This window comes from Bombina bombina, chromosome 2 (genome assembly GCF_027579735.1).
Source record: "Bombina bombina isolate aBomBom1 chromosome 2, aBomBom1.pri, whole genome shotgun sequence".
In the NCBI taxonomy this organism is placed as follows: domain Eukaryota; kingdom Metazoa; phylum Chordata; class Amphibia; order Anura; family Bombinatoridae; genus Bombina; species Bombina bombina.
In genome coordinates, this window is record NC_069500.1 from 1,029,144,820 (window position 1) to 1,029,157,520 (window position 12,701).

Consider the following 12,701-nt stretch of genomic DNA (forward strand, 5'->3'; position numbering starts at 1 on the left):
TAATATGTTTCTGAATTAGTTTGGAAGCCAAAATGAGCGATGTTAGAATTTACTGAAAACACAAATCGATCATTATGCCTATACATATGACAATGGGTTAATGTAATAGTCTGCTTTGTGGGAATTTGTTAGGTAGTAGGGGGATTCCCCTTCATCCAAAGACAGTCTGCATTCTTGCATGTAAACTTTACATTTGGCCAACAGAGACTTGTTAGTACTGAACCACTTGGCAACACTTGGTTCCCCGTTGTGGCTAAACATTTGCTTCAACAAACTCAGAAATGGCAGATGCTTTTGACTTGCAAAGCCCCAAGGGTTCAATATAGTTGAGGGATTAGTTTGTATCACTGTGACACAAGCCACATATAGTTATATATAATTTATTGGCATACATGTGATTATTGTGGTTGGTTTTTAATGTATGTTCAAATTTGTATAATTTCAACACAAAAAAATATACGAGTAGCCATCTGTGGCTCTTAAAGGGACATGAAACCTAACATATTTCTTTCATGACTCAGATAGAACATACAATTTTAAACAACTTTCTAATGTACTTCTATTGTCAAATGTGCTTCATTATTTTGGTATACTTTGTTAAAGGATTGGCAATGCACTACTGGGAGCTAGCTAAATATATTGTGTGAGTCAATAACATGAGGCATATATGTGAAGCCGCCAATTAGCAGCTAGCTCCCAGTAGTGCATTGCTGCTCCATGGCCTACCTAGGTATGTTTTGCAAAAAGGATACTAAAAGAACAAAGCAAAATATATAACTGCTAAATTGAAAAGGTGTTTAAAATTACATGCTCTATCTGTATCATGAAGTTAAATTTTGAATTTACTGTCCCTTTAATATTTTACTTGGGAGTGCTCACTTTTGATTTATTCTACATATATATATATATATATATATATATATATATATATATATATATATATATATATATATATATATATATATTTAAATCTGTCATTCATGGTATGTTTGTATTTGTATATATATATATATATATATCTTTTGAACAAGTGTCAGTCTAATGTCATTTTTCCTCAAGTTAATCCTCTTAATCCTGACAAAAATTAGCGTACACCTAATATAAAGGGAGAGATAGTAAGCAATATGCACATTTTCAGTAATGTATATTGTATATCGCAAACTTATCCAACACATGAAGAGTGGGTCTCAAAAAGTTAATTGTACTCTATAGAAAAATATATTTATGTTGAAAAAGGTTTATTTGACCAATGTCTTAATTAATGTCCTTTTATTGGTCTCAATATATTTAAAAGTATCCCAGTTTTAATATTGTATATCTTATATATTGTGTCCTTAAAAAAATGAAGACAGTCTTTAAGGATCCTCAATAATACCGTCAGGTCTACTTAATATCGCATTCTGTTTAAGGAAATGCTCTGCCAGAGTACTTTGAAAATTGTACAAATATTTACATCTGGATACACTGTTTGAAGCTGGGTGGTAGGTGCCTAATATGATATCCATTTTTTTAGATGGAAAGTGACTAGTGGTTGGTATACAACTGTTTAACTACTTGTAAAATTATAATGTTACTATGTATAAGCTCTATCTTAATCATGAAGGAAAACTTATGTGTTTCATGCCCCTTTAAGCCAAAATTTGACGGACCTCACAGCACTGAAAAGGCTTCTTAAAGTGAATCAAAGTTTAATGAGAAAGTGTCCGGTAAATACTCTTAAAAACAGGGGTACTTTCATTCATTAAACTTTAAATGTAAGCATTTTTTTAATACTTACCTTTTTGCTTATGATAGCAGACCGGTGATCTTCCTCACGCAGCTCCTGCTGTACTTAACAAAGCAATGACAAATCCGGCTTCCTCCAATCATTGCGTGCACCCCAAGGTGTCTAGCTCATGAGGCCATGCAATGATTGAAGGAAGCCAGATTCGTCATTGATATGCGAAATGCAGCATGAGAAGTGGGCAGAGGATCATTGGTCTGCTGTCATAAGGAAAAAGGTAAGTATTTAAAAAATAACGCTTAAAGTGAAGGTAAAGTTTAGCGCAAGTGAAAGCAGTAGTTTGTTAATTAGTTGATATATACCAAGATCGCTAATTTTTTAACTCATTTTTGTATACATATCAATAGAAAATAAATACTTTTTTTCTCCGTGTTCGGCCGCTTATAGCTCCTCCATCTAGTTCCTGGTTTTTCTTCTGTATTACGTATAGAGCGCTCCCACCCGCTCTATACGTACTGTCTTTGCGCGTTCTCGATTCTCTGAATGTTTGCGCATGCGCACTGTTGCCAAATGTGTGTAAACACACTGCGTTCAGGCGAGTAGCTTGATTGACTGCGATTTGCGCATGCGCTAAGCTGGAACGAGCACGGCTCACAAGACATAGGAAATTAAACTAACGCATGCGCACAATTTATACTAATGCAGTGACGTCAAATGACGGCTGCCTAACGGCCAGACATATGATTGGGTACTAGAAAAACGTGACCTGGCTCCGAAAAAAAAACAAAAAAACGGGCAGATTACACAACGAATATTTTCAAGATTAGAAAAGCGGATAAATAGGTAAATATTGAGAAATACCAAAATTGATGACTTAAACTACCATTATTTTTAATGCTATTTACATTTGCAAGCATCGACACAAGCTAACTTTACCTTCACTTTAAATGTAAAATTTTATGAAAGAAAGGGCCCCTGTTTTTATGAGTATTTTTAAAAACCGGAAACTTTCTCATTAAACTTTAGATTCACTTTAAGGAGTCTTTACAGTGCTGTGAGGTCCGTCAAAGAATTTTAGATAGGCAAATTTTGGCTTAAAGGGGCATGAAACACAACATTTTAGCTTCATGATTCAGATAAAGCATACAATTTTAAGAAACATTCCAATTTAGTTCAAATATCTAATTTGCATTATTCTCCTGGTAGGCTTAGGAGGTGGGAGCTAACTTCTGGTTGGTGGCTGCACATATATGACTCTTGTGATTGGCTTACTAATATGTTCAGCTAGTTGCCAGTAGTGCATCGTTGTTCCTTCAACAAAGAATAACAAGAAAATGAAGCAACATTGATAATAGAAGTAAATTAGAAATTTTTGAGTAGAGACACAAACATTACAATATATTGCAAAAAAAAAAAGCTTTTGTGTGATTTTTTTGTTGTTGTGATCTTTCTCCATGCTAGTGAGTTTTTGATCATCACACCCATAGAACTCAGCAAAATTGCTTAATAGAAGAGTAATCACATAGAAGATTAGAATGGCAAATTTAAATTATTTATAATGGCAAAAAAGTATGGTCATGCCAGAGTTTAAAGTCTCGCCCAAATGCTAACAAGCAGGGAAAATTTGGTTTCAGCTCTCTCAATGTAAAATGAAAGCAATGTGCTTTACCCCAAAACTATTTTGAATCTTCTCTTATAAATGAATAATTGCTTTCGAAAGCTGCAATTCTCTCCCACTATTTAGTTCCCCTCCCTCACGTTGGTTGTACTAAGAAACAGAGACAAATGTAGGTATGCCTTACCTTGTGCAACAAGACCTCTCTTTGCAGTGAGAGTATCATAAGATGCTAGAGAACATTCAATAAATATCTGTTGTGTGTTCTGTTGTCATACAGATAGATGCGCATTGCTGGACTTGTGGTATGTAGCCTAGATTAGAAAATACAGCACATTTAATAAACACAGAAACACAATTATACTATAGGACTTCTACTGTTTAATGTGTTCTCAATTTGCATTTAGCATTGAAAGAATCTTAGAATATTTATAGTTATAACTCAGAAGTATTCAGCTGCAGGACAGGCACTAGGTTTTAGTAAATGCATTAAGCTTCAGGCAGCCTGTGAAGGGGTTTCTGTGGAAAGTAGAGCAGCCTTTGCCTTTTATACAAGTAGAGAGAATCTTTGTGAAACCTGAGACATCTGCCTGTCAGACTTGTCAGAACACATTTGCACTTGCAGCATTCCAAAGATATGAAAGTGTCCTTGGATTGAGAGCACTCTGAGGATACTCTGATTTCAGTCTTGGCCAGTGCAGATAGTTTGTTATGGGAACTATATCAAGGGCAAACAGCTTCAGTTTCTTGGTCTTTTCATGTTATTTATTACTTACTCAAAAGAAGTATAATTGGTTATAGCCAACATTTTCCAGCACAACAGTATTTATAAAGAAACTCCAGGAAGGGGTGTTTGGCTTATTAGTGTGCTTCAGGAAGGAAGGCTCTTTCCTACTATTTTTCTGCATGACTTTCACTGACATGATGATGCTGGGAAAACTGTTATTGGCTGACGGCCCACGGCAACCATGAAATATATTTAATCAACTGGAACTTAAACTATATGGCCCTGGGGACACCTGAAACAAAAGGTGTTGCTTGACATCCCACCAAGCGATGTTTTGAACTTTATAAATAATTTATTGTATGGTTCAGTAGCTGACATTGATGGTAATAACTCCTATTACATTTTGTATAATCTTTCGTAATGCCATACAATTATAGCATATATTTAAGTATATCTTTATAAAATTAAACACACATTCATTTTTTTTAATGATAAAAGGCTGAAAGCAATAAATGTACATATGAAAAATAATTAGCTAAAAATTAAATGTTTGACTTCACAAAATATGTACATCTTGAAGAAAAAAAAAGAGAAAGAAAAAAATAATAGAAACATCCTATATTATAAAAGACAAGAGTTTGTCTGAAGCCGTCATGCGCAGTTCAGACAAACTCTTGCCGCTGATCGCACGCGCACCCTTGGCCAGCTGTTGATACTTCGCACGCGCGCACTCTCCCACCCACTTAGCATGTTTGTTAGCACTTTGACCCCCCTTGCTGCGCACGCACACTCACAAAACTGATTTGAGCACGCGCACTCGCACGCGAACCCTAGCCGCCTATCACACCCTCGCACTAGCCGTTGACAACCCACTTAGCCTACTAGCCTATCACACAATGCGCACGCGCACGCGAACCCACGCGCACGCAACTAGCCTAGCCGCCTATCACACCCTCGCACTAGCCGTTGACAACCCACTTAGCAAATAGCCGTTGAAAGCAGCTGATCAGAGACAGGGGAGAGGGAGACAGGGGAGAGGGAGACAGGGGAGAGGGAGAGAGAGACAGGGGAGAGGGAGACAGGGGAGAGGGTGAGAGAGACAGGGGAGAGGGAGACAGGGGAGAGGGAGACAGGGGAGAGGGAGACAGGGGAGAGGGAGACAGGGGAGAGGGAGAGAGGGGAGAGGGGGAGAGGGAGACAGGGGAGAGGGAGACAGGGGAGAGGGAGACAGGGGAGAGGGAGAGAGGGAGACAGGGGAGAGGGAGACAGGGGAGAGGGAGAGAGGGGAGAGGGAGACAGGGGAGAGGGAGACAGGGGAGAGGGAGACAGGGGAGAGGGAGACAGGGGAGAGGGAGACAGGGGAGAGGGAGACAGGGGAGAGGGAGACAGGGGAGAGGGAGACAGGGAGACAGGGGAGAGGGAGACAGGGGAGAGGGAGACAGGGAGAGAGGGAGACAGGGGAGAGGGAGACAGTGGAGAGGGAGACAGGGGAGAGGGAGACAGGGGAGAGGGAGAGAGGGGAGAGGGAGAGAGGAGAGAGGGGAGAGGAAGAGAGGGGAGAGGGAGACAGGGGAGAGGGAGACAGGGGAGAGGGAGACAGGGGGACAAGGGAGAGGGAGAGAGAGACAGGAGAGAGGGAGAGAGAGACAGGGGAGAGGGAGACAGGGGAGAGGGTGAGAGAGACAGGGGAGAGGGAGACAGGGGAGAGGGAGACAGGGGAGAGGGAGACAGGGGAGAGGGTGAGAGAGACAGGGGAGAGGGAGACAGGGGAGAGGGTGAGAGAGACAGGGGAGAGGGAGACAGGGGAGAGGGTGAGAGAGACGGGGGGGAGAGAGAGAGACAGGGGGGGAGAGAGAGAGACAGGGGGGGGAGAGAGAGACAGGGGGGGAGAGAGAGAGAGGGGAGAGAGAGAGACAGACAGGGGAGAGAGAGAGACAGGGGGGAGGAGAGAGAGGCAGGGGAGTGAGAGAGAGACAGGGGAGTGAGAGTGAGAGTGAGACAGGGGAGTGAGAGTGAGAGAGACAGGGGGGATAGAGTGAGAGAGACAGGGGGGATAGAGTGAGAGAGACAGGGGGGAGAGAGTGAGAGAGACAGGGGGAGAAAGAGGGGAGATAGAGAGATAGGGCACAGAGAGATAGAGAATATAAAAATTAAAAAAAAACACACGGCCCGTGTGAACGGGCTTTAGGACTAGTAATAAATAAAGGGCTTCAGTGGAATAGAAGAGCAAAAATAATTGAGAGAAGATCAATTCTAAACCAAGTGGTCCACCATGGAAAGCAGAAGTTACAAGGTTTAACAGTAATGTAGAATTTACTACAGATGGTCGAGATTACCACAGATAACTCTAACAATAGATAACTCTATTTGATAGCAGCCTCTACCAGAGCTGCCCTTCTCACTCATATCACGGACTGGGAGAGGACTATCAATTTTAATAAGGAATAATAAAGTGTGTGTCTTTACCAGCGCTATATTAAAGAGCTGGCCAGGGCATCATCACAGTCAAATATATATATAATATACTGTATATGTACTTTGATGTCAAAATTATGGTCAGATAGTCTCCTCTCGGACAACTTAGATAGATAACAAGACAGGTTATTCTCTAATCATGAATACTGGTAATAGTAATACAGCGCCAAGTGATGCACACAAGCTCTCAAAAATATGATCACCTAACTAGATCGCATATAAAGAGTATTATAGACATGAACATAAGAGCGTCTAATAAGGCTTAAGTGTGATTAGAAATGTACAAATATAATAATGTGCAAATCAACTAATACATAGGATACAAATATTTAATAGGCAATGTTATAGTATAAATAAAAATATATATCCAACCAATAATGTAATGGAATATATGCACATATTTGGAAAAAAAAGCAGATTATGGATAAAAAATGAAATATATATATTTGTCCAAAGTGTTGATCCCAAAGAGCAGTATGTTCTCAAATATTCATAAATGTCATAAAAAATTAAAATATAGTGACCACTATATATTACGTCCTAGAATACAAAAGTATGTCTTGTGATAGTCCCCAAAAGAAACAATGGGATAGAGTTCCTCAATAAAAAATGCAAAATGTATGTGTTTAAAAAATAAATAAAAAAAAAATACACCAAAAATAAAAATAAGAAAAAATAAAGACTCCATAATGTGTCCAAATGGTCCCCACGTGGATCGGAACCTAAAATGTAACAACAAAACAATGTGCAATACCAAAGTGATAAACGCCCTGCCCTGAAAAAAATTAGGCTTACTGGACCCCACAATGGTTATAATGGATAACTCTGTAATGATTGGCTTGTTTCGGCCCTAAATGATGAAGGGCCTTTATCAAAACTTTGCCAGCTCTGAACAATAGTGGAATATAAAAAGATGTCACCAATCAAAATATTACAACAATCACAATTACCCCACCAAAAAATAGGTGTACTTCTGTTTTGTCTGTATTGCGAATTGTAACCGTCTCCAAATTAAATATATTGCATATCTATATCTATTTATCGGTGTGTCTTTCTATCTCTATCTATCTGCACACATGTTTCTTTCTCCCTTTTTTAAAAATGCTTTCCTTCATCTCCCTGACAAATGTTGATGCTTGGTGAAAAAATGAATGATGTGTGTTAGTTTTTTTTTTTACACTTAATGTAACATTTCTGTTTTAGGCTTTGATGCGACCTGGTCGTATTGACAGAATCATCTTCGTGCCATTGCCAGATGCAGCCACCCGGAGGGAGATCTTTAAACTTAGATTCCATTCCATGCCTATTAACAGTGACGTGTGCCTGGAGAAACTTGTGACAAAGACAGAGAAGTACTCTGGAGCAGAGGTGGACATTTATTTATGTATTTATTTTATAATCATCCATTGACAAGACCATTGGAAAAATATAGAACAGCCATAAACTGTAAAAACAATATAGTTGTCTCATTATATTATACACAATAACAATAGAACAATACATAAATATTAATAATGACTTCATTAAATGGATACTAAAGACAAAATAAACCTTTCATGATTCAGATAGAGCATGCAATCTTAAACTTTCCAATCCACTTCCATTATCTAAATGTGCACAATCTTTTTATATGGACACCTGAGGCACCAGCTACTACTGGGCATGTGCAAGAATTCACAGAAAAAAAAAATAAAAAAAAAAAAATATATATATATATATATATATATATACAGTATCTCACAAAAGTGAGTACACCCCTCACATTTTTGTAAATATTTTATTATATCTTTGACATGTAACGATACTGAAGAAATGACATTTTGCTACAATGTAAAGTAGTTACTGTACACCCTGTATAACAGTGTAAATTTTCTGTCCCCTCAAAATAACTCAACACAAAGCCATTAATGTCTAAACCGTTGGCAACAAAAGTAAGTACACCCCTAAGTGGAAATGTCAAAATTGGGCCCAATTAGCCATTTCCCTCCCTGGTGTCATATGACTTGTTAGTGTTACAAGGTCTCAGGTGTAAATGGGGAGCATGAGTGTTAAATTTGGTGTTATCGCTTTCACACTCTCTCATACTGGTCACTGGAAGTTCAACATGACAGCTCATGACAAAGAACTCTCTGAGAATCTGAAAAAAAGAATTGTTGCTCTACATAAAGATGGCCTAGGCTATAAGAAGATTGCCAAAACCCTGAAACTGAGCTGCAGCACAGTGGGCAAGACCATACAGCAGTTTCACGGGACAGGTTCCACTCAGAACAGTCCTCGCCATGGTCGACCAAAGAAGTTGAGTGCACATGCTCAGCGTCATATCCAGAGGTTGTCTTTGGGAAATAGACTTATGAGTGCTGCCAGCATTGCTGCAGAGGGTGAAGGGGTGGGTGGGGTGTCAGACTGTCAGTGCTCAGACCAGGCCCGCCGCTTGCATAAGCAGCCACCTTAGGGCTCCCAAGCAGAGGGGGCACGCAAAGTTAAAGCGGCACTACATTGATATTTAAAAAAATACAGTGAGTGCAGTGTGCACGCAAAGCAGGAGCCCCCTAGGCGCTCAGCAGCCGTGTGGGAGAAGCAGCAGAGGAGGAGAAGTTGCTGAGCAGGGAAGTCTGGACTGTCTGTCCTGAGCAGTGTGACACAGCGGCAGCCGCCCCGGACTGAGGCGGGAGGGGGATGGGATCAGAGTACATGATGAGGGTTACTAGTGTGACCGGACTCTGAGACAACTACTAAAAATGTAAATTAGGAAATTCACCACCAAGAGGTAGAGCGTGTTTGAGGCGGTCAGGAGCTCCGTTGGGATGAGTCTGGAGCCACGGGCAGCAGATGTTTGTAAGAGGCACGTTAAGTTCACTCCCCATGAGCCAGCACATATAGACCACCTACTTACTACACCAAAAGCTGAACCCAACTACCTTGGTATAGGCAATTGCTGCACCTACCCAGTTTAAATATTGTAGAACGGCTCAGCCATGTGGGGGAATTTCTATAGGTGCTGCCTGCTACATACATTTACAGCCTCAGTGAAAGCCATTATATATATATATATATATATATATATATATACATACACACACATATGTGTATATATATATATTATGTGTGTTTGTGTGTGTATATATATATATATATATATATGTGTGTGTGTGTGTGTGTGAATATATATATTTTTTTATGCAGCTCAACCACTGTCTCATTTGCTATGCAGCACTACCGTTGTCTGATTAGCTATGCAGCACTACCACTGTCTGATTTGCTATGCAGCACAATCACTGTCTGATTTGCTATGCAGCACAACCACTGTCTGATTTGTTATGCAGCACTACGACTGTCTGATTTGCTATGCAGCACTACCACTGTCATATTTGTTATGCAGCACTACCGTTGTCTGATTTGCTATGCAGCACAACTGCTGTATAATTTGTTATGCAGCTCAACCACTGTCTGATTTGCTATGCAGCACAATCACTGTCTGATTTGCTATGCAGCACAACCACTGTCTGATTTATTATGCAGCACAACCACTGTCTGATTTGTTATGCAGCACTACTGTTGTCTGATTTGCTATGCAGCACTACCGTTGTCTGATTTGCTATGGAGCACAACCACTGTCTGATTTGCTATGCAGCACAACCACTGTCTGATTTGTTATGCAGCACTGTTGTTGTCTGATTTGTTATCCAGCACAACCACTTTCTGATTTGCTATGCAGCACAGCCACTGTCTGATTTGCTATGCTGCACAACCACTGCCTGATTTGCTATGCAGCACTACCACTGTTTGATTTTAATTTAGCCACCAATCAGCAAGCACTACCCAGGTGCTGAACCAGAAATGGGCCAGCTCCTAAGCTTACATTCATGCTTTTTAAATACAGATACCAAGAGAACAAAGAAAAAATGATAATAGGAGTTAATTAGAAAGTTGCTTAAAATGTTTTGCTTTATCTGAATCACGATAGAAAACATTTGGGTTTCATATCCCTTTACCTAGCAATGTGATGGTATGTAATCGGGGGGGAGGGGGGGCAGCAAAATGAATCCTCATCTGTGTGGCCAAAAATCCTAGCACTGGTCCTGACTCAGACTATATGCCGCACACTGCATCAAATTGGTCTGCATGGCTGTAGTCCAAGAAGGAAGCCTCTTCTAAAGATGATGCACAAGAAAGCCTGCAAACAGTTTGCTGAAGACAAGCAGACTAAGGACATGGATTACTGGAACCATGTCTTGTGGTCTGATGAGACCAAGATAAACTTATTTGGTTCAGATGGTGTCAAGCGTGTGTGGCAGCAACCAGGTGAGGAGAACAAAGACAAGTGTGTCTTGCCTATAGTCAAGCATGGTGGTGGGAGTGTCATGGTCTGAGCCTGCATGAGTGTCCAGCACTGGGGAGCTACGGTTCATTGAGGGAACCATGAATGCTAACATTTACTGTGACATACTGAAGCAGAGAATTATCCCCTCCCTTTGGAGATTTTGCCGCAGGGCAGTATTCCAACATGTTAACAACCCCAAACACACCTCCAAGATGACCACTGCCTTGCTAAAGAAGTTGAGGGTAAAGGTGATGGACTGGCCAAGCATGTCTCCAGACCTAAACCCTATTGAGCATCGGTGGGGCAACCTCAAACGGAAGGTGGGGGGGGCGCAAGGTCTCTAACATCCACCAGCTCCATGATGTCGTCATAGAGGAGTGAAAGATGACTCCAGTGGCAACCTGTGAAGCTCTGGTGAACTCCAGGCCCAAAAGGGTTAAGGCAGTGCTGAAAAATAATGGTGGCCTCACAAAATATTAACACTTTGGCCCCAATTTGGACATTTCCGCTTAGGCGTGTACTCACTTTTGTTGCCAACGGTTTAGACATTAATCGCTGTGTGTTGAGTTATTTTGAGGGGACAACAAATATACACTGTTATACAGGCTGTACGCTCACTACTTTACAGCAAAGTGTCATTTCTTCAGTGTTGTCACATGAAAAGATATAAAATATTTTCAAAAATGTGAGGAGTGAACTCACTTTTGTGAGATACTGTATATCTATCTATCTATCTATATATATATATATATATATATATATATATATACATATATATATATATATATATATATATATAGGCAGTCCCAATGTGAATCTGCCCTCCTGGGGTCAACCACCTGGTTGTTCCGTGTAAATATACAAGTTCCCACAAAATCAGAAACAAACCAGGATTTTTCCAAATAAAAGAGTCAAATTTATTGACATTTCGGGGAATGAAACTCCCCTTCTTCAGAACATACAGTGTACACACAAAACCGTGCTTAAATAGAGTGATACAAAAAACAGAACCTCCTCCTTTCTGTCAAAAAAGCGCCAAAAATGACATAATTTATAGGTTGTCATCTTATTTACAAACTCATCGGTGTTAGATACATCCTTGTATTGTGCTTAAAATAATAATGTGCTTTCAATCATATTTGCGGTCTCTAACCGTCAATCTCCCATATCGGGGGACCGGAAGTTGCGTCACTTCCGATTCCGGTCCTGCCAGAATAGCGTCATATCCAACGTCACTTCCGTGTTTGAAATCATGTGGACATTATGTCTATATCTAAACAATGCAAATCTGGAAATATAGGCAGCTAAAATATAAGGCTACTGGTGAATATTAATACGTGTAGAGCATATACGAATTCTCTAAAACAATACAGTGATAGTACAACTCAATTAAAACATAGAGGATAGGCATCAGTATAAGTTTTTATGGGTCAAATACATGGTTATATAGGATACGGCTTCTAATTGGATACAAGAACAAATATCATAGAACTATATAGTATAGGCTATACAATTATAAATCAACATCGCATATTAGCAACATTGCTACCACATTACTCATACAATAATCCCTAATCAGGACATGCTGTAACTCATTGTCTGCAGTATGTGTCAGTGCCACTAGTAGAGAAAGGGAACACTTATCCAGGTCTAGGGGTACTTATAGTGATCACATAAACTACAAGTAATCCACGCCATCACACAAAGACACTATCAACTCAGGTGTGATTTAAGAATCCCGTCCATAGGCGGAAGACTACCCCCACCCAGTCCCCATCCACAACCAACCAGTGTCCCCTCCGACTGTGTCACATAACTACATAACTTTATGACAATGCTC

General features: G+C 40.0%; 1 protein-coding gene across 1 annotated transcript in view; it reads left to right on the forward strand.

The window, feature by feature from the left end:
- Nucleotides 1-12,701, forward strand: part of SPATA5 (spermatogenesis associated 5) — a 1,265,813-nt gene that overhangs the window by 1,134,990 nt on the left and 118,122 nt on the right. Inside the window, exon 15 of the mRNA XM_053703628.1 lies at nucleotides 7,744-7,908. Within this exon, the coding sequence (XP_053559603.1) occupies nucleotides 7,744-7,908 (165 nt within the window). The remainder of the gene's footprint in view (nucleotides 1-7,743; nucleotides 7,909-12,701) is intronic.